The sequence below is a fragment of the Emydura macquarii genome, unplaced genomic scaffold, assembly GCF_026122565.2.
Source record: "Emydura macquarii macquarii isolate MOO-44397 ecotype Brisbane River unplaced genomic scaffold, CSIRO-AGI_Emac_v2 contig_2676, whole genome shotgun sequence".
NCBI classification, from domain to species: Eukaryota; Metazoa; Chordata; order Testudines; family Chelidae; genus Emydura; species Emydura macquarii.
Window position 1 is genome coordinate 2,550,879 of NW_027132813.1, and position 22,902 is coordinate 2,573,780.

Here is a 22,902-nt window from a genome sequence, read left to right on the forward strand (position 1 = left end):
GGGGAATTGCAGATCAGTCAGTCTAACTTCGATACTTGGAAAGAACCTGGAATAAATTATTAAACAATCAAGCACCTAAAGGATAACTGGATTATAAGGAACAGCCAGCATGGATTGTGTTGATAGGATTTCTTCTCAATGAATCTAATCTCCTTTTTTGACAGAATTACTGGCCTAATGGATGGGGGGAAGCAGCAGACATGATATATCTTGTTTAGTGAGGTTTTTCACATAGTCCAACACTATATGCTCATAAACAAACTATGGAAACAATCTTCCAAGGGAGGCTGTGGAACCCTTATTATTGAAGGTTCTTAAAAACAGGTTGAACAAACACCTGACAGGGATGGTCTAAGTGTACTTGGTCCTGCCTCAGTCCAGGGAGCTGGACTTGATTACCTTTTGAGGTCTCTTTCAGCCATACATTTCTATGAAAACAGACATGCTTTTGGGATTCGGGTGAAGTGAATAGAGGTGTCATTCTCTGAGTGAGTTTTTAAGGAACCTGTGCTAGTTCAGACAATACCAGACAAGAAGTTAGCCTATTTCCTTCTAGTACAATACCCCTGTTCCTCAGACCTTGAGATTCTGATGATCATACCCACTCTTAGACTTTGGGATGCTGCAGACCCCAATTCCCTTTCACATCAGGAATTCCAGCCTCCTGGCACTGTTAGCTATAGAACATAAGGGTACTGCACATTGATAAAGGGTTCTCTGGAAGTGGGGATGTGTTATTCAGATCCTTCACCCATCCATTTCCAACTCTCATCTACAGTATTGGTATTTCTCTTTGAATGCTGTGTGAACCTATGTTTTATTTCCTGGCAAACCCTGGATTCTGTTCTAAAAGGCTTTACTTGAGTGAACGGCAAGTTCTCTTGAAGTGCTAATCTGCAATCTTCACCAATGGTAGCTCTCAACAGCACTGTTTGAGCTGTTATTCCTTGCTCACATCACTTTTTAAAAACCATGGTTAGATCTTCCAGTTTTAAGGTCCTTTCCATCCAGAAACTCCCACTTAGTTTTGATTTGCTGGTCTTTATGAGTATTGTGGTGCCTTTGGCTTTTTCAAGAGAAAGAGAAAGACTTAGAGGTGTAGTCATGGAAGTTGAAATTTACAAAAGTACTCAAAAGAGTTATGCATCCGGAAGGAAATCAATAGAGTCTTATGGTGGTTTTACTGAACTTAAAAGTTCACACGAACTATATCTGCAGTGTGGTTGGCCCTTAGAAATTCTGTATGGTATTTGAAACTGGCAGAAGGGCAGCTATACCCTTGTGGAGCTCCTATGGACCCAAGATACTTTTGTGCAGTTTGAATCCAGCAGTTTCTGACTCTCTATACTCCAGGAGGAAGGTCAAGAGGTGGTGAATTAGGGAGACCAACACCAGAGGGATTGCCCACTACACAACCCTCTTGCTTAATGCAAAGCTGATACTCAATTTACTGGCATCTAATTTACCGATTTGGGGAGGCAAATGGGAAATAATTCACCTTAGCAACATGGACCAGCTGTCATACAGCCAACATAATGGCCTACATTTTCAGAAGATTGGTCTCTCTTTTGCGGGCACAATTTGGATTGTTATCCATCCTAGTACTAATATTTATGCACACAATTCATGGATAAAAATACAACTGCATTTTTTGTGTGTGCAAAATGTGCCAGCAAATGAGCATTCAGTATAGCTAAAAGTTTACCCCTTTGCATAAATACACCCACTTGGCCAGCTTTAGGGGAGTAAAATTAAAGAGAAGGACAGGGGAGGATAAGTTTGCAGTATCATCCTACAGGATTGCCACAGTGCACCTGTGCAGTTACTAAGAAACACCTCCACCAAACACATACGACAGCGTAAACTGTTGCTCAGTGTGAGAATGTGTTAGATCAGTCCTCTCTTCCCTTGGGTTCATGGCCTCAGAGAGTGTGGTTAGTATGGTAAAAGACTGCTGAGGGAAAGGGAGGTAGAGGTTAAGTAACTTGTTTAGGGGGCAGGATGGACTAGGAGGAGTATAGAGATCTAGGTTTTCACAGAAAAACAAAATTTTTAAGACAGCTGAAGGGGATAAACTTAGTGATGAAGTCCAAATTAATTCTAACCTGAACATTTCTATAATGAACATATGAACTGTAATTCCAAATCAGATCAGAGACCCATCTAGTCTGGTACTTTGTCACCAACTGTAGCTAGTACCATAAGTTTCAGAGGAAGATACATGAAACCCAGTATTTTGGAATGACGTTCTACAAAGGAAGTTTCTTTCTAGTTTCAGGCAGTTAGTGGTTGACTTATGTTTTTGGAGCATAAGGATTCATATATTTTATAATTTTTATCTGTAATGTAACTGTGGATTGCCAAATTACCTGTGTAATTATCAAATCCTTTTTAAAATTTTCATAAGCTCTTTGCTTAGTTGGTTGATATCTTGTCACAATTAGTTAAACAGGTTATTTATGCATAGTATAAAAAGTACTTGTTTAGCAGCTTTAAATCTGTTGCCTTTCTATATTTCAAAGGAAGAAAGAAAAAAATATATATATAAATTCCAATAGTCCTGTGTTGGTGGAACTTATGCTCAACAATAAAAGTTCAGCTTTTAGATTAACAGATAACTTCTTAAAATCAGCACATTATTTTGAAAGGACAATAACTGCACTTGAGATTAAAAGTGAGTTTTAATGTTATTTGAAAGAATTAGTAATGTTAATATTTTCTATTCTAAAATTAGAGTTGGTTAAAAAATAATCCAGTGTCTGGGTGACAATTTACCTAGTGTAAATTGTTAAAGTCCTGGGAGTAGTTTAACACAGGGCTGGTCTACACTAGAAAATTAAATTAAATCAGCTACATTGCTCAGGATGTGAAAAAGCCACACTCCTGAGCAATGTAGTTAAGTTGAGTTAAGTCCCCATATACACAACACTACCATTTCAATGTAGAAAAGCTCATCGCTCTGTGAAAAACAAGAGGCATGATAACTTTCCTCTTGCTTAACAGAATAAAGATATTTGCAAACAACTGTATGATTTAAGGAAACTGACTATTAATACTGTGACAAAGCTCTTCCTCTACCTTGGTAGGTCCAGTGCTTCCTTCTAGTGGTAGGTCAGGGAACTGCTTCAATCTTTAGTGTTCTTCCACCCTCTAGTGGTGCAGGGGTAATACAGCCTCTTTAAGATGGCTGCTCTCTGCTGGCTCCCAATCCTGTCTCTGGTTCTCACAGGCCCTTGCCTCTCCGCTGGGGCTCTTGCCCCTCCAGTGAATGGCCAGCAGGGTGGGGTGGGGGGCCCAGTCCCACCCTCGACTCCAGGCCCCAACCCAGGTACCCTACAAGTAGCAGCCTCGCACTGTGGCTTCAGGAAAGCTGCTAGCTTCCCTGGGTTACTTCCCCATGCCCCTTGCCTTAATGTCTGCACCCTGCTCAGACAGGGGTCCTTCCTGGCCTCCTTGCCAGGGAAGGCTCTTGACCTCTGAAAGCACCACTGGGCGTGGTAGTGCCCAAACCAAATGTCCAGTTCAATCTTTCCCTCCTGCAGGGTCTCTTCCCTTAGGCCTCCAGGTCTAGGAAAGGTCCTTTGCTCTCTTTGGGCAGGGTTTTCTCTCCCCCAATCTTTGTACCTGCAGGGTTCTCTTCTGCCAGCGTTCTGCTCCTTCTCCTAAACCCTCCTGGCTCTTGATAGCGTCTTGCCTGCTCACACATTCTGGTAGCTCGCCTCACACTCACATCTCCAGCCACACCCTTTCTCTGGAGGATAGGCTTTTAACAAGTCCTAAGCAAGGCCTTGATTGGCTCCAGATGTGTTAATTAACCTGGAGTAACCCCTGCTCAGCTACCAGGGAAAAGGGACTTGCTGAGCCTCGGGCTGATATATTGGCCTTCTAGCACTCTCCAGTAGCCATCTAGTCTGACCCTGTCACAATGCATAAAAAAACCCCTTCCTGATAGCGAGTATCAAATTTATATATTTTTTCTAGAAGAAAAAAGGCTTACAATTAAAGTTAGGGTGTTAAACTTGGGTGCAATTTGATTCTTTAAGAACATAAAGTAGCAAGAATAAAATATGAGGTAGGATAGTTATATTGGTTAAGTGGCCAGTGATAATTCATCCTTCTCAAGTCTCCTTAAACAGTCCTCTAATAATTATACTCATAACTTGGTAATAACCAATCTGGACAATTTTATGACATGTAGGTTACTATCACAAACCTAATACAAACAAATGTTTTTCATTAAAATATTTTAATCAAAATAATTCATTTTAAAATTCTCTTGCAGTTTTGTGAACCCAAACATAACAGTATCATGTCACTGCAGGAGAACCAGAAAGTGAAACTTACCAGCCCAACATCATTGTCCAAATTAAAATGGGAAATGTAGACAGAATAAAGGAGAGAAATCAACCGCTTGTTTAAAATTATTTTAATAATTTAAGCAGTTAGTAGTAGTACCAGATGTTTTATATATTTAACTAAAACATGTGGAAAACAGCCTAAAAGGTTAGTAATTTTAACCTGGAAAAGTAAGAGTGATTTGTTACGTAAGTAACAAACAAAGCAAAAACAAAAAACATCCATAAGCCTACGCAAATGTCAAACATTAACATTCAAAATTATCAATGCCCTACCAATCATATGTTGTTTGAACTGTGCAATTTATTGGCATTCAATAAAAGTTAATAATTCAATATTGTATAATTGAGGATGGTGGGGTCTAATCAGTCTTAAATTTCTCTTAAATCAGTGTGACTTGTCACCTACCGGCTATCTCTGTCCCAGAGTAGTATTTGTATGTGGTTGATTATTGATGGCTGACCTAGTTTAATTTCAATGCCAGAACGGCAGTCATCATCAATTGGGTGTCGTGAAAAGCCATGATCCAGGTCGTAATTCTGTGTATCCCCATCTAGCAAAGCAGACTTCAGCTCCCCTTTTACAACCTGGGCTCCATATTTCATAGTTGCAATGTTCTCACCTGGTACTAAAAGGAGAAAGAAAGAATTGCTTACAGTTATAAGCTTATAGCACTAGCAAATTAGCAGAGATGTTTGGAGGCTACACAACCCTCCAGGCTGCTTCAGGGCTGTGTGAGCCTAATCCAAAGGCCACTGAAGTTAATGGGAGTCTATTGGCTTCATAGTCTTTGAACCAGGACTTACAAGTTGGGCCCCTTGTATGCCAAAGCAGCAAAATCCGACCATTGCCACAGAATTGTGCCACAAAATATAGTCTTTTATCAAAATAGTTGGAGATGATCCGTAACTTCATTTGTAAAATACTGAGATATATGATTGAAAAGCGTTGAGATAAATATTTTTAAAAATGATGTTTCTAGCCCTCATAATTGTAAAGAAAATGCTGAAAATATGACCTGAAAGCAAAATGCAATGTTGTCTTCCTGACTCTACAGACAAGCTGACAATAGCTTTGAGATAAGTTTTCCCATTCATCTCAATTTGGTGTTAGGTCTACAACCTAAAGAATATAGTTAAAATGTCTACATTTTAACTATTTCATTGATGAACATGTTAGCAGAACCACCCAGCTAAGATACTGCTCCCATAATTACAAACAGCCTCTCTTGCTTCCACAAATGCCAAAAATCCAACTTATCTTTTATCCAGCTATCACAACTTCCAGCAGCACTCACCCCAACTAATTTTGTACAATGCACTTCTATTGTCAATACGAATATTTACAAGCATATTGAAGATTAAACATGAGTGACAGCATAAAATAAATTGAACTTCATATAAAAATAAAGGTAAGTAATGAAAACAGTAGCTTAAATGCATATTTAATTTTTCAAACTTGTTAAGATTTAAATGAAGCTGCTGCAGAATCTATGGACCTTACTGCAAAATTTAGGTCCAGCATGCCGTTGAGTACATGGTGTGTCTGACCACAAGGCTGAAAGACAGGTATTTATTGGCAAGAGGAAGGCTGGTGCAGAACATGGCAGTCTCAACTTTGAGAGAATGTACATGGATCTGTTAAAATCGTTGTCTTTCTATTCTGAACTGTTTGTGAATTTCTGGAAATCTTTTCAGTTTTCATTAAAGAAGTAATAATTAAGTGGGCTAACTGTAGACATTTGATGATGCATTCTTTCATATTTTGAAGTGAATAGTTTTCTGATGATAGTTAATAGTTTAATTTCAAAGTTAGTACTTAAGGAACAGACACAGGAAGTCAATTCTTAAAATAGCTATATTTTTGACAGGGTGAGAAATCATGAGCTTTGGTGCCTGCTATCAATTAGCCAACTGACTAAGCAGAAAAAGAGGAGATCTGCAGACAACAGCCAAGCTTTGTAAACTTCTGGCTCATCATACTATAAAAAATGCCCCTTTATGACAGAATTGAGAAAAAAATCCCAACATGAATGCCCTGTAGCTTCCAAAATGAAAACGCTGAAGGGACAGCTGTTAAGAAAGCAATTTCCTGTGATGGAGAGCTCATCCCTGCATAATTTAAGAGAATACAATACAGAATATTTCCTAAGAGTATTCAACATTATTCTCAATTGCAGGGTAGATAATCTGTGCTATGTAATTGTAACTTTGCAGCACACAACTGTTTTATAAAAACACTTTGCCAACTGTAAAAGGTTAGAACCTAATTCACAAATGATACAACTAATCTAGTACAGTGCTGGAGACAGATTCCTATTACAGCAAACAAGTGAAATGCTTTCGTCTCTTTTCATATTTAGAATGTAAGCTCTCTGGAGTAGGGACTGATTTTCATTGTATACATTATGTAGGCAAACAGACAAGAAAAGAATCAAATACAAAATATTTGGAATCTAAACAGAAGAACTATTATTTACAAATTATTTTTATTACAAAAATTAGCATTAAAAATGTGACAGATGCCTGCATCAAATTTAAATTTTTGCAAATGGTTTTCCTTCAGGAAAAATAATTAAGAATTTTTATTAAAAATGCACCCCGCTGTAATTTACATGCTGGAGCAACATCTAATGTTTTTCCTGTTTTCCATTTAATGTTTGCCATTCCTGCCATTGTAGTTCTTCCCCACCCCTCCACACCTCCCCCCCACCCCCCAAAAAAAATAAGGAATTAAAGTGTAGTACAACTATTCCAGTTACATTTTTCATTACTCTTGCTGTCTCCAGGGCCAGATAAAAAGTTCACCCTCACTTAAAGTAATTTCAGATATTCCTAAGTAAGTAGGTGATGGTTTAGTAATTAGTAATTAATTAGGAATCAGTAATGTACCACTCATTTTTACTAGTAAATTACAAGATAATAGAACAGATTAACCAAACCCACTGAACAGATGCATTTTGAAAGTCTATCCCCAACAAGTTTAAAAAGTACTGATGCTCACTTAGCATGCCCCTGTAGTTGAGGTCCATGTCCCGACTTTCAGAACGAATTTTGATTGCATCCAGAATGGCATCAGGTGACAGCAATCCAGAAGGTCTTACAACATTTAGTAGCTCTGTCAGACTCATTAGGGGTAAGCGCACTGCCTGCATGATTTCAGCATGATTCTCCTTGGGGTTATGTTTACACCAGTTCATCAAAGCCTGGAAAATATCCTTCTCAGGTGCTGCAAATGAATCCCTCAGCACAACATTTAGAAGAGCAGCCTAAGTAGAGAACATCCAAGAAAATTCATGTCTAAAGTATAGCAAAAATTAACAGATCTTTAACTGGTAAAGCTAGAAAAACTCTTTACTAAATTTGATTACCCTAGTGGGACAGTGACTCTATAGACAAAACACCATAGCCATAAATAGCTCAGATGTAATCAGGGCATTAAAAAGTATTTCACGGAGAAAAGGAATTTTGGTCAGGACCTTGGTTTAATGCCTGTCTAGAGGATGGCACCTCTATCCCCAAAGGAGTGAATGCCCTGCGCTCTCAGATCAAAGTATGAGCCAAAGTCCTCATACTTGAATCTAAATCTTCTTGGTCAGAGGCGAAAACACTATATGCTCACCTATGATACTCTGACTGAGCAACATCCCTGGCATTTCAGTTTTTATTTTGAGTATTGTATTTAGTTATAGCTTGCTTGCTTTTACTCATTTTAAATCATTTATGCAAGTATTCTAGATTTTCTATTTAAATAATAGGTTATGATTTTACCATCACCAGCTGAAATAGGCTTAGAATGGAAATGTGAAGCCACTCAAATTAGTTCTATCCCAACGTACTTTAACCTCTTGGTGCTGATGGGTGAAAGAGTCAATAAAGTGATTTTTAGATGTAGTAATATAGTGGGCCACTAAAGTTAAATTTTGGTAGCACCCTCTGAATTTAGGTAGCTACATGATCATTGGTGTGAAAATTAGATGCAGGTTTTGTATCACCCTCTCCAAGCTCTTTGCAACTACCTGTACTACAATGTAGGGGTTGTGACCAGAGGACAGCACTTCAATAATCCACAATTGTGGTTTCAGACTGTTGGGACAGTTAGCAGTTGGTGTAAATTACAGCAACCCAAAGGCTGCTCTAACTTATGCTGGGGGAATGATCCTAACATAGGAGCCCTAGGATCAGGAGAATGAACGCAAACTGAGTTTTATACCATCTTTGCAATTTTCTCCTCCAAACCTTTACTATGTAAACTTTAGTACACTTTCACTGTCCAAAGAACAGCACAGACATTACAAATATGTAAGAAAACATACGTAAGAAAAGAAAGGCATGTCTTCTACTCCTATCCTTGACAGTTAAGAATCACTGTCCTGTTAAGAATCACTTTTAACTTTTATAAGTGGTCACAATTAAGTAGCTCAATAGATACTGTATTTAGGAATAATCTTTAGGGTTTCTTTATTACTGTACCACAATGTATATGTTAATAGTATTACAGAAAATAGTAGTTATTCATCTCATCTTGCCTTGAGTACCTCCAGCAATGGCAATTTCACCGCTAACTGACCTTACTATTAAAGAGTTTCCTGTTACTCTGTCTATACCTCTCTTCTCCATTTCAGGCCACTATTAGCATTTTATCAGTGTTATAAACCACAATCAATATGTCTGAAAGAACTTACAAAGACGCACCTTAGAAAGTGACAAAAAGCCTTCACTGGAGAGCACCTCTTGAGCATTTCTATCCATAAACATACAGCACATACAAGTCAGTTTGGGAAGTGAGTAGAGGCTGGCAACATCAAAAGTCATACAAACATTCTGAATATTAAGTATGGTGCAAAGATACTCAGATGTGGAATCCTCCAGTTCTGGGAATCCATATTTGTGAGCCAGGCTCAGGAAATCCAAAAGTACCTCTTCCTTCTCATCTCTTAATGTAGCACGGCCTGTGTAGATATATTTCAGCAGCATTGTAAATGCTTCTGCAGTGGTATCCTGAAGAGGGATTTCTGCTTCAGGCTGAGATTCTCTCATGCCACCATATAATAATGCTCTAGAGACAGAAAGAAAATGTGAGAAACTTACACCCTAATAATGGGTGCCTTATTATATATAGTTAAACAGTACAGTAAATAAATCAAGCAGCCTAGAGTGTATCCAAATGCCAGATTAAAGAATAAATTAAGATACATTTGCAGTGGCTCCTCAGAAAAGACCACGTAAAATGAAAAAAAATAATGGTTTTGAAAATTTGAAATGAAAGCTATGTGGACAGCTGAAAATTCAGCTCTATTCTGAAAGTATCTATGTAGGAGCAGCACTCTGGGGTCTCTTCATCATTATCTCAGTTATTCTATACTGTTTATTCAGGTTACAGGTAAAAAGAATGGGAGGTAAGTTTTTGTTTGTTTTTTATTTCAGCTCTGAAAATTCACCCTGGGATCTGAAAGTTATGTTAGGTTCTTTCCAACTCACATATCACCACCAGTAAGAGCTTTCAGACCAAATTATAGTAGAACCTCAGAGATACAAACACCAGTTACGAACTAACCGATCAACCCCTGCACATGGCATGGTGGGGGGGATTGCCCCCCCAAACAAAGGCAAAACATGGTGGGGGACTCAGGTGTCACATGCCATCCCCCTTTCTGCGAGCACCAAGCTGCCCAGTGCTTGCTCTGCTCAGCCTGCTGGAGGGGAGCAGGGCTCTGTAGTTCTCACGGCTGCACCTCCCTCTCACATGTCTCCAGCCCGCTTGGCCCCTCTCCCTGCAAGCCAGGCCCAGAAAGGAAGCAGAGGGTGGGATGGAGTCCTGTCTGTCTCCTACCAGTTGAGGGAGGGTGGCTACTGCAGCTTCCTGCATCAGCAGCTGGATGCCAGCTCCTGGGTCCTAGTGCCAGTCATCATACCCTTTTTGGTGTGCTGGAATGCCCTGCATGGCGATCATCCTGTTTCTTGTACTACAGTGAGTGCCTGCAGTGGGGCACAGCAAGGGGAGCAGGATGAGTCAGTGGAATTGGGGGAAGGAGATGGGGTGGGGGAGAAGAGACAATGGGAAAGGAAGGGGATAGGGACAAGAGGCAGTGGGGAGGGGAAGGAAGAGGGGAGGGGTAAGATGGATAGGATGGGGAAGAGAAGGGAATAGGAGGGGGAACAGGAGCCTGGCACGCAGCATACCCTCACAGCAGCAGCAGCTTGGGCTCCTGCATTTATCAGGCCCATCTCCCTCCCTCCTCCGCCCCCCCCCCCCCCCAGCACTGGCAGCCCAGGATGAAGAACGCCAAGAAGATCTCAAACATGTGAGCAGAAGAGTTCTTCACTACTGATCTTCAAAGATTTGAATAACCTGAAGTCACAGCAATGATCCTAATGATGCTTCAAGAGCTATGCACTTTGGCAGCAAAAAAGGCATGTTAGCAACCTCTAGCAGAGGACTGTACCATTCAAGATTAAATAGTTTAATCTTGTAGTACTTAAGCAAAAAAGATACGTTCTTTTTGTTTTTGTTTTTTAGTGCCAGAACATTTTGCTACAGCATTTTTTTTTATTGCTATTTGAATGGACATTTAAATCAGTGGGCTTTTGTGTTGGCAATATTTTCCCCAAGGATAATGAACACTAAAAAAGAAGCAAGAGAAATTACTTGAAATTGAAATACGGTACTGTGTTAAATGTAAATTATTAAAAAAATAAAGGGAAAGTTTAAAAAAAGATTTGACAAGGTAAGGAAACTGTTTCTGTGCTTGTTTCATTTAAATTAAGAAGGTTAAAAGCAGCATTTTTCTTCTGCATAAAGAATCAAAGCTGTATTAAGTCAATGTTCAAATGTAAACTTATGAAAGAACCACCATATTTTGTTCAGAGTTACAAATGTTTCAGAGTTACAAACCTCCATTTCCAAGGTGTTCATAATTCTGGAGGTTCTACTATATGTTCTTATTCACAACTGAACAACCCCACTGAAAGTTGGGGAAGCACAAGTACAGAGAGGTAGTGACTAGCTAACACTCATACTATGAAAGAATAGCAGAATTGGCAATTTGAGTCCAAATTCCCATTTCCTTGCTCTACCCACTAGTAACTTTAGCATAGGACAGCCTTGGAGCCCTAGGTGATGAGACTGGAGAATAATCAAAAAGTTTCCAACACGTTTTCTCTAGATGATAGGTAATTTGAGCATGCTGTACACATGCATCTTAGTTTAATCGCCAGCCCCTCTGGCATTCATATGAGAGAATTAATCTTGAAATTTTATTAGGTATGTTTTAAGAATGGGAACCAGATGTGCTGTGTTAAAATCAGCCATGAGTTTCAACCCAATTTTTAAACTTGCAGTATTTTCCTACTTCATGTTGTAGCAGATAGAGCCTTCTAAATGAACAATTTCAAGAAGAAATGCTAAAACTAATTTTTAATAAATAAGTTTATACAAATGTTACCTGAATTTACACTTTTACTTTAGAGAGAAAACCAACATCATCTTTACACCATCCCATTTATGTTCTGAAGTTTATTTCTTTTGAATCTGTAAATTAATCTTGAAAGACCAATTTAATTATAGTCAAAAAAATTATGATGTCATGGTATTTTCCAATTTTTTAATAGTTGACCAAAATACTTTGATGCAGTGGGAAGCATTCACACAAGGTCATGTTCAGTGACTAGCAGATTACAGGAGTATCTCTCTATGAACTTTCCAGGTATATTTCATACACATTAAAGTTTTCTGTAAGCCTGACAAAAAGCAATACATCACCTGAAATAATGGCATCTAGCAGCCAGAATCACTCTATGTGCAGGAAAACGTTTCTTTTCTACAATAAAGGTAACATCACTATACTCCTCCCCATTCATCAGAGCACCAACATTCTCTGACAAAATGTGAACATGGTCAATTTCCCCCACAGCTGTGTAAGGACGGAGTGGGTGACTGTTACTCATCTTGATGAAGTGAAGGTACTGGCAGCCTATAGGAAGACAGAAAAGAACAGAACTATAAACATTTTAAAAACTGGATACTGAAACTACCTCAGAACACGTTACAATTACAAAAAAAACTAATTAGATTGAATTTAGACAATTATAAGGAACAACAATTGTTTAGTGAGGTTTTTGTAAAATCAGGTACAAAGGGAACCCACCCAACTTGCTTCAAAAATTATATTTCAGTTTGATGGAACCAGATTTCAGATATCTCCACTCTTAAGTTTTTTCTGCCAATGCATCTGTTCTAAATCAACAAGACTCCATCAAACAAATCAAAGTAACTCAATAGGCTGTAAAGCTTCTGTACAATTAAATGATTCACAAAAGAAAAAAAAACTCTGTATAAATTAAAATTAGTTGACTGACCAAGGATGGAGAAATCATTATCTGAGTAAACAGGCTTAGTCTAAATACTGAAATCTATACTAACGTGTTTTCATCAGTAATTAGCCAGATTATGGGTCCTCATGACATATTCTTATTGGATCCAGATTAACTTTCCAGAAGTCTTAATGACTAATATATGAAGATTGTTCAGAGAGCAGCAGAGATTGCAATAAGTCCTTAAAAGACTTGGAGGAGTCCCCAGGAAGCCATTTCCACCAAGTGTATTTTCAGACTGAAGAGGCTTTATGGGGAAAAAAAACCCTGCTCTTCAATTGCAGAGTCTAAAAGATCTCTCGAGAGGAGAAATGGCATTTACAAGGCATATGGTTTGAGCAATTTATTTCACTCTGTTTGTGAACCCATGAGGTGTATAATCTGAAGTAGTATTCCTTAAACTTCAAACATCACTTGGGGAGAGAAACAACATGCTGTCTACATTTAAACAGAAAATACACCTTTGAATAATTTCTTCTTACCTAACAGATCAGAAACCTACCCCCACTTGATTCTCTGGCCATACATTTTACTTCTGGAATCCCCAAGCTTAAACAGAACATGCAGACAGCCATAAAGGGTGATATGTCCTTGACTTTATTAACATTCTTACAGGAAATTCCAATATTATATTATACCATAAATTAAGGCAGTGATGGCCATTCTATCCTAAGCCTCAATTGTTAGTGTCCCATAATTTCAAAAAACTGAAAATTAGGGAGTTAAGAGTCAGTGAGAGAAGGATTCGGGTGAATTCTTATTTTTATTAGCGAAGTATTTTGCTCTGTTTTAAAGACTAAATAAGTTTTAAGCAGCGCACAGCAGAACATTGTTAAATTCGTCAAATATAAAACTATTTTCAATTAATGTAGTCTACTACATAGCAGACGTTAATACAATAGTGTTACTGCAATGACTAAGGTGACCATATTTCCCAAAGGGAAAATGGGACTTCTGTTTGGGGCTGGCCTGAGGTATCCCCCTCTCCCTCACCCAGCACACGGACCCTGAGCCCTGCTCCCCCATATACCCTCTGTCTCGCCCCCCAGCCCCTGGCATATTCCTCCACACTCTTTCCCCCCACACACACACGCACACACAAAAATGGGCCTTTCCAAAAGCAAAGGGGACAAATGCCCACTTTTACCCAAAAAAGTTGGGATGGCCGGGACAGGACTTAAAGATTGTCCCGGCCAAAATGGATGTATGGTCACCCTAGCAATGACAAAATTGCTTCAATTCATGTGACTTGACAATTAGTGGGCGTGACAGATACTATAGGCATATAGATTCATAGAATCATAGAAACAGAGTTGGAAGGGACCTCAGGAGATCATCTAGTCCAACCCCCTGCTCAAAGCAGGACTAACCTCAGCTAAATAATCCCAGCGAGGGTTCTGTCAAGCCACAGCTTAAAAACCTCTAAAGATGGAGATTCCACCACCTCCCTAGGTAACCCATTCCAGTGCTTCACCACGCTCCTAGTGAAAAACTTTTTCCTAATGTCCAACCTAGACCTCCCCCTGCAACTTGAGACCATTGCTCCTTGTTCTGTCATCTGCCACGACAGAGAACAGCCTAGCTCCATCCTCCCTGGAACCCCTTTTAAGGTAGTTAAAGGCTGCTATCAAATCCCTCCTCATTCTTCTCTTCTGCAGGCTAAACAAGCCTAGTTCCCTCAGCCTCTCCTCATACGTCTTGTGCTCCAGCCCCCTAATCATTTTAGCTGCCCTCCGCTGGACTCTCTCCAGCTTCTCCACATCCTTTTTGTAGTGGGGGGCCCAAAACTGGACACAAGACTCCACATGCGGCCTCACCAATGCCGAATAGAAGGGAATAATCACTTCCCGCGATCTGCTGGCAATGTTCCTACTAATGCAGCCCAAAATGCTATTAGCCTTCTTGGCAACCAGTGCACACTGCTGGCTCATATCCAGCTTTTTATCCAGTATCTTTGAAAGTACTGCATTCATTTTCTAAGTGAAATCTGTATCTTTGTGAACTAGGACTGCATTCTAGCTCCACGGTAGAGGGTTACAGAGTTCGTTTCAGGAACTAAAAACCAGCAGGAAGTAAATACTATAGACCTACTGACAGATAAGCAACTTCAGAAAAATGCCACCTCCTGGGGTGAATTACTTATATTGGTTCAGACTAAGTTCAAGAGGCTCTGAAACAAAGAACAAGCTTGTGATAAAAAGGCCTGAATTGACAAACATCCTTCATTTTGATTTAAAAAAAAAAAAAAAAACCTGATATGAGATTGTAACCAAGAAGGCAAAATCCAGCTGGAAGGGTTTGAAGGAGCTGAAGATCTCCTAGGGTTTCCATGTGGAAGATGGACAACACCTGGTAAACTAGTATGTAGACTATTTTCTTATATATTTTTTCAGTATTGCTTTTGTCCTAAAATAAATGTATGTATGCTGTGGCTGGGTATTGTAACCAGGGTAGATTGATTTAAATCAAGGCAATTTAAATTTCCAATTTTCATTGTGATTTAAATCAGCAAACAATTCTGATATCATTTTGCATTCAGACTTTTTAGTTATATTCCTGAAGAAAAGCTGATTCTCAATGGTAGGTAACTATGGCCGGCACTCAAATGGTGAGTTACCTTGTAACTCCATGCAAGGAAGTCTTGCCTGTGTTACCCAGGTTCTGGTTGCCTAACATAACCACCCTATTAGCCCTATTAACCACCACATCAGCCCTGTCTTTGCCTGGCAGGTTGATAAAAGATTCACCCCAGCCTCCAAGTTCCTACAAAATGTACCCTTGTGGTGTCCAGCCCCTGATCACTAGTTACCGATAGAAATCCCAGATCCTCTGATCCCAAAGGAACAGTGTACCACAGTTTACCAGTTTTACCTTAGATCACTGCGCCTGTATCACATACAGCACTTGAGTTCAGTCATAAACCAAAAGCACATTTATTTAAGAAAGAACACGGATTCAACTAAAAGCCAGTGTGAGAGATGGGAACAAATGGTTACATAAAAACATCATAACACACATACTAAAGCCTAAACTTTACTAACAAGTTATTCTTCTATCTAAAGAAATTTCTGTCACCCAAAGTTCTCTCCAGCATTTTCAACCAAGCCTGACTGAGATCCCTTTTTCATGAAGCAACCTTTGTCAGTTCACTTCCTAAATGAAGGATGCCAGGGTGTATTTTTGCAATCCCAAATATACCAGAACAGATCTGTTTACCTTTTTTTCTGTTAGTTTTCTTCTGAAATTTCTGCCAGCTCTTCATTAGCTTTTGATTTAGAATGTTAATACAATCCTATTGTACGACATACAATATCTAATGATCCCCCCTGGAGATGTGCGCCTCCCATCCCTCTGTCTGGAGGACTCTGTCTCAAGACACCCTACTTTTCAGTGACCTGTTTTAACTATAGACCTACAGAACATAATTTTTAGTATATAAATACATAATTCTCAAAGTATTTTCCAAAAACATACTTCTCAACAGTTATGAGGACCAGTCTAACACAGGTTTTTATTAGAGACATTACACTACATTCATTTTTTGACCCCAGGGGATTACATAGGCTCAGACTCCAAGGTCAGAAGGGACCAATATGATCATCTAGTCTGATCTCCTGCACAATGCAGGCCACAGAACCTCACCCACTCACTCCTGTAATAAACCTCTAACCTATGACTGTTATTAAAGTCCTCAAATCATGGTTTAAAGACTTTAAGGTACAGAGAACGCACCAGCAAGTGAGCCGTGCCCCATGCTACAGAGGAGGTCTAAAAAGCCCCAGAGCCTTTGCCCATCTGCCCTGGGGGAAAATTCCTTCCTGACCTCAAATATGGCAATCAGTTAAACCCTGAGCATGTGGGCAAGACTAACCAGCCAGACACCCAAGAAAGAATTATCTGTAATAACTCAGAACCCACCCTATCTAACTTCTCTTCACAGGCGATTGGCATATCTACCTACCACCAGTAGTCCAAGATCAGTCAATTGCCAGACTAGGCTGTCCCATCACACCATCCCCTCCATAAATTTATCAAGCTCAGTTTTGAAGCCAGCTGTTTTTTGCCCCCACTGCTCCCCTTGGAAGGCTATTCCAGAACTCCTTTATAACCTCCCTCCAGCCTGACAGTTCACCTTTCGGTATGACCTCTTGTGGTCTCCCCTTTAACCAGTTCTTTATCCACCTTTCAATTTTGATATTAATCCCCATCTTTTCCACTTTAACTAATAATTCCCCATGTGGAACTGTATCAAATGCCTTACTAAAATCTAGGTAAATTCGATCCACTACATTCCCTTTGTCTAAAAAATCTGTTATCTTCTCAAAAAAGGAGATCAGGTTGGTCTGGCACGACCTACCTTTTGTAAAGCCATTTTGTATTTTATCCCAATTACCGTTAGCCTCAATGTCCTTAACTACTTTCTCTTTCAAAATTTTTCCAAGACTTTGCATACTACTGAGGTCAAACTAACACGCCTGAGTTACCCTGTTCACTTTTTTCCTCCCTTTCTTAAAAATAGGAACTATGTTAAGCAATTCTCCGGTCATACAGTACAGCCCCTGAGTTTACAGATTAATTTAAAAAATCGTTGCTAACAGGCTTGCAATTTCATGTGCTAGTTCCTTTAATGTTCTTGGATGGAGATTATCCAGGGACTAAATTGGGTGGGCTGGATAAACTCTTTGAGTTTGGCTTCTGCCTCGGATGTGGTAATTTCTATCTATTTAATCTTATCCTCATTCCCATTAGCCACCCTACCACTATCCCCAAGATCATCATTCGCCTCATTAAAAATGGAGGCAAAGTATTTATTTAGATATTCAGCCATGCCTAGATTATCCTTATCCATCCCATCCTCAGTGCTTAGTGGTCCCACTTCTTCTTTCTTGGTTTTCTTCCTATTTATATGGCTATAGAACATTTTATTATTAGTTTCAATTCCCTTTGCAAGGTCCAACTCTATTTGACTTTTGGCCTTTCTCACTTTATCTGTACATGTTCTGACCTCCAAGAGATAGCCTACAAGGAGTGGAAGATAGGAGGGATCAGCAAGGAAAGCTTTCTGCTTTTTCTTAATCACTTGTCTGAGATGCTTACTCATCCAGCTTGGTCTACAACTTTTGCCTGTGAATTTTTTTCCTTTACTTGGGATGCAGGCTTCAGATAGTTCCTGCAACTTTGACTTGAAGTAATTCCAAGCCTCCTCCACCTTTAGATCTATCAGTTCTTCAGTCCAGTCTACTTCACCAACTAATTCCCTTAATCTTTTAAAGTTAGCCCTTTTGAAGTCAAAGACCCTAGTCACAGGTCTATTTTTGTTTATCTTTCCATTTAGTTTGAACTGAATTAGTTCATGGTCACTCGAACCAAGGTTATCCCCTACAACCAGTTCTTCTATGGGGTCCTCACTACTCACCAATACCAAATCTAAAATGGCATCCCCTCTTGCTGGTTCAGTAACTATTTGGTGAAGGAATACGTCAGCTATCACATCCAGGAAAATCTGGACCCTATTATTACTACTAGCACTTGTCCTCCAGTCTATATCTGGGAAGTTAAAGTCTCCCATAATCACACAGTTCCCAGTAGTATTTACTTCATTAAAAGCCTTACAGAGTTCTCTATCCATGTCCAAATCAGATCCCGGTGGTCTGTAGCACATCCCAAGCACTATCCCAGCGGAAACTCAAGTAGTTTTCTTCCCCAATGTGATTTTTACCCAGACAGACTCGGTCTGATCAATTCTATCACTTCTTATTTCTTTAGTCTGCCTCATCAATGATATACAGTGCTACTGCAGCACCTTTGCCTTTATTTCTGTCTTTTCTAAACAGCACATACTCTTCAATACTTGTACACTAGTGGTGACTACTATTCCACCATGTTTCTGTTATTCCTATAATATCTGGTTTCACTTCCTGCACCAGTAGCTCTAGTTCCTTCATTTTGTTACCCAGGCTCCTCGCATTGGTGTACAAACATCTTAAATTTTGCTGTTTGGCTTCGCTCACATTCCTTACCTGATTTGGCACAGTCATTCTACTGCCAATATCATCAGGAGTGGGCATCTCCCAACCATCTCCCCCAGCTCCCTAGTTTAAAGCTCTCTTAATCAGTTGTGCCAGCCTCCATCCTAGAAGTGCATTTCCCTCCCTACTCAAGCGCAGTCCCTTCCAAGAGAACAGTCCTCTGTCCATGAATGCCTCCCAGTTTCTATACATCCCAAAGCCCTCCTTATAGCACCATTGCCTGAGCCATCTGTTGATCATCAGAATCTTGTCACGCCTTTGTTGTCCTTCTTTAGGGATAGGCAGAATCCCATTGCAGATCACCTGAGCCTTTCCTTAAGAGTCTTCCCCAGCCTGGCACAGTCTCCTTTGATACGTTCCAGTGAGAATCTAGCTATATTATTTGTACCCACATGAAGGACAATCAGAAGACACAATAGATTTAATTCACAATACCATCCCTGTTTTACTCTGCTTTAGCAATAAGACAATTGCAATTCTGCCCTTGAAATACTAGCCATATAATGCCTACAGCTGGTCATCTTTTCTTTCAAAGAATATTTTTTCCTAAAATGAATTCTCCCTTTCCTATAATTTCATATTATTTGGGATATTTACATGGAAACAAAATCTTTGTTTCATATGCTCCTGATATTCTTCTGTAGTCATTATCTTATCCAATAGTCAGAACTATATTGATGTAACAGAGATGATCTCAAGTGTTGAATAGGCATATGTAATTGTTTTCATATAAATACATCTCTAGTTAAAAAGTATGAAGAGAAAATATTGTACATAAGCAAGATGATCCTTAACCAAAATGTCTTATATTTTTAAATGAACCATTAGCAACTCGTTAATTCTGAATAACCTTGACTTTGCTGGATTAAATCATTTTGTCAAAATTATTTTAACGTAGCTTTGGGATACTTCATTTATTTGAAGTTGGTAAAATGAGTGGAAAAAAACAAATTAATCTCACACACATATGGAATAGTTAGAAGTCAGAGCATGAAATCTAAGACATTTCACTGGAAAAACAAAAATCAAACTTTCCACTGACATTGTACCAAGTCTAGAAGTCCTTAAAATGCAATGCAATAAAATTATAAATGCCACTGGACTAGAAACAAAACACTTTCATTGACACTGGCCCTGTGAGAATCTTCAAAATAAGTACAGAGAAGAAAAAAAGGTGTGTGTGGCAGGCTGGTGGGGCTAAAAGATCCTGCCCAGCAAGGAGGGGTGTCTCGGGGGGGTCAGTAAGTTTGGCCACTATAGAAGATATCACTGATATCATTTGCAGTCTATATGAAAACTTTACTATGAATACAACAAAAATATTGTGTTGGTATAATTTTAATTAACAAACAATAAAAAAACAGATCAGATTATGTCTCTCCACTCTGCATATGTAGCAATTAATTTTATCCTGATACATCCATGCAATTCCCATTAAAGTCGACTGGAGCTGTGTCTGCATAACTGAGGACATAACTAGCCCTAGCTAATGACAAATAGCAACTCAAAGTAATTCATACAGTGTGTACTCAAAACTTGAGTTCAAGTGACGTACTATGTACATCACAGAAGTTGAGATTTTGAAATCTCCTGATTTCTCAGAATTTAAAATTGTAACACTGTTACATTTTAAAAAATTGTTTTAGTTTGCCTTGTCCTCAACCTCACTTTTTGTGGGAGGAAGAAATTAAAGGAAAAAGAGATTAGCTCACTATTCTCTCTCTACTACCTTAACTGTGTAATCTTACAGTAGCAAGGTCAAAAACTATATAATTTAGTTCCATAAGTATTTTAACTTTAAATTTACTGGATGTTTTGTACAGTTCTATGCAAGAGCAGTCTTCCAATTCAAAATCGGCTCAGAGACTAGCCGTCAATGAGAACTAACCACCTGGAAAATTTGATTTATAGAGTTCAGTAATCTTATTAACATGCGTATAAAATCACTACTTTTCACGAAAAACACTCTAAGAACAAGGTGTATAACAAAAGGCAGATAAGCATGGATAGCCATTTTACTGCAGGGATAACTCAGGTCTTAAAAATTTTCACTTCTCTTACAAGGAAAACAGCATGGACATCTGCAGTGGATATAGCCTACAGATATATGAGTAACTTACTGAAAGCTAGTTTCTTTGCCATTTTGAACAACAAAATGACTGAGACAAACCCATGGAAGTCTTACTCAGCAATACCCAGGTGCACAGTAACAACTGTACTCTGTTCCAGAAACAGTGCATGAAATACCCCCTATGTGTGATGGTATGTATGTGGTTTATGGCTCTGTGGATTCCCTTAGATGGGTATTTCAATATCTGGCAATTATTTTATGAAATTTTCAGAAGTGCCTAAGTTCTTTGCAATACACATAAAAATTTCAGAGAGGAATAATATAAACACTTATTTTACAGGCATGATTTGCATACAGGGCCTGTTTTCATGAGAAAATAGCCCAGAATAGTTAGGGTGCACCACCTACTCTGCACTAACTTTCCCATGTAGACAAGCCCAGAGCAGCTTTTTCTAAGTAGCAGCTATTCCACAATGTACAGTGGTAACAGATAGTTAGATCCAGAAAGCACCTGTTAAAATTATATATACACACTGTTATTTATATTCCAGCAGCATTTAAGCGGTTCCAACGAACGTTAGGGCTCCACTGTGCTAGGCGCTATACTGGCTCACAGTAAGCAGCAGTCCCTGCCTGAAGAGTTTGCATTTTAAATAGACAAGGCAGATGAAGTGTGGGAGAAAGGAATGCAACATACAAGCAGAAGTTGGACAACTGAGACACAGAGGTTAAGTGTCAGGAATTGAACTCAAACCTCCCTTGAGTTCCTTAATCTTTAGACTCTGTAGTAATGATGTCTATACAATTCAGTGGCAAAAAACAACATTGACACAAAGTTGAGGTTGGTTGGTGGTATGTTGATAAATGCAAAGTAATGCACATTGGAAAACATAATCCCAACTATACATACAAAATGATGGGGCCTAAATTTGCTGTTTACCACTTAAGAAAGATTTGGAGTCAGTGTAGATAGTTCTCTGAAAACATCTGCTCAATATGCAGCAGCAGTCAAAATAGCTAACAGTGTTAGGAACCATTATTAAAGAGATAGATAATAAGACAGAAAATATCATAATACCTCTATATAAATCCATGGTACACTCACATCTTGATACTACATGCAAATCTGGTTGCCCCATTTCAAAAAAGATATATTGGAATTGGAAAAGGTACAGAGAAAATGACTGGGGTGTGGGACAGCTTCCATATGAGAAAAGATTAAAAAGACTGGGACTTTTCATCTTGAAAAAGAGATGAGTAAGAGAGGGATATGATCGAAGTCTATAAAATTTTGACTGGGATGGAGAAAGTGAATAAGAAAATATTATTTATTCCTTCACATAACACAAGAACTACAGGGTCACACAATGAAATTGATTGACAGCAGGCTTAAAACAAACAAAAGGAAGTCCTTTTTCACACAATGCTCAGCCAACCTGTGGAACTCTGCCAAGGGATGTTGTGAAGGCCAAAACTATAACACGGTTCACAAATAACTACAGAAGTTCCCAGAGGATAGGTGGCTATTAGCCAGGATGGGCAGTGCAACACCATGCTCTGAGTGTCCTTAGCCTCAATTTGCCAGAAGCTGCAAGTGGACGACAGAGGATGGGTCACCTTATGATTGCCTGTTCTGTTCATTCCCTCTGAAGCACCCGGCATTGGCCATTGTCGGAAGACAAGATACTGGGCTAGAATGCTGAATGCAGCATTCTAGCAACGCAGAACACCGAGTTGAGCAAAACTCAAAACTTCAGAAACCAAGGAAATGCACAGTTAAGGTTGCCCATGGAACCTTAACTCTCTCCTCTTGCAGCAATAGGCCTTGTTAACACCCATACCTTTGCTCTGCCAGTGCCATGATTGCTGAAATGTACAAGCTCTTCATCTCCTCTTGCAAGCAATTCACTCTCACCCACTGGAGTCCATCTAACACTTTTAAAGGACAAAAAAGAATAAAAAAAAGAAAAAAAAAAAGGTTGCCCAAGCTATCTTCCCTCTGGTCCCCTGAAGCTAGCAGTAGCCAATGAGAATTATTTGCATACATTCTAGGTGCCGTCAGCGTGTTAGGCAT

General features: G+C 39.2%; 1 protein-coding gene across 4 annotated transcripts in view; it reads right to left on the reverse strand.

Moving 5' to 3' along the window:
• Window positions 1–22,902, reverse strand: part of BTBD9 (BTB domain containing 9) — a 290,378-nt gene that overhangs the window by 263,414 nt on the left and 4,062 nt on the right. For 3 of the 4 annotated variants that reach the window (XM_067564762.1, XM_067564764.1, XM_067564765.1), the window contains exons 2-5: window positions 12,118–12,328; window positions 9,051–9,414; window positions 7,360–7,624; window positions 4,765–4,984 (exon numbers count right to left, since the gene is read on the reverse strand). In XM_067564762.1, the coding sequence (XP_067420863.1) occupies window positions 4,765–4,984; window positions 7,360–7,624; window positions 9,051–9,414; window positions 12,118–12,302 (1,034 nt within the window). In that variant the 5' untranslated portion in view covers window positions 12,303–12,328. Of the gene's footprint in view, window positions 1–4,764; window positions 4,985–7,359; window positions 7,625–9,050; window positions 9,415–12,117; window positions 12,329–22,669; window positions 22,764–22,902 lie in introns of all 4 variants that reach the window. The other variant, XM_067564763.1, reaches the window with a different exon arrangement.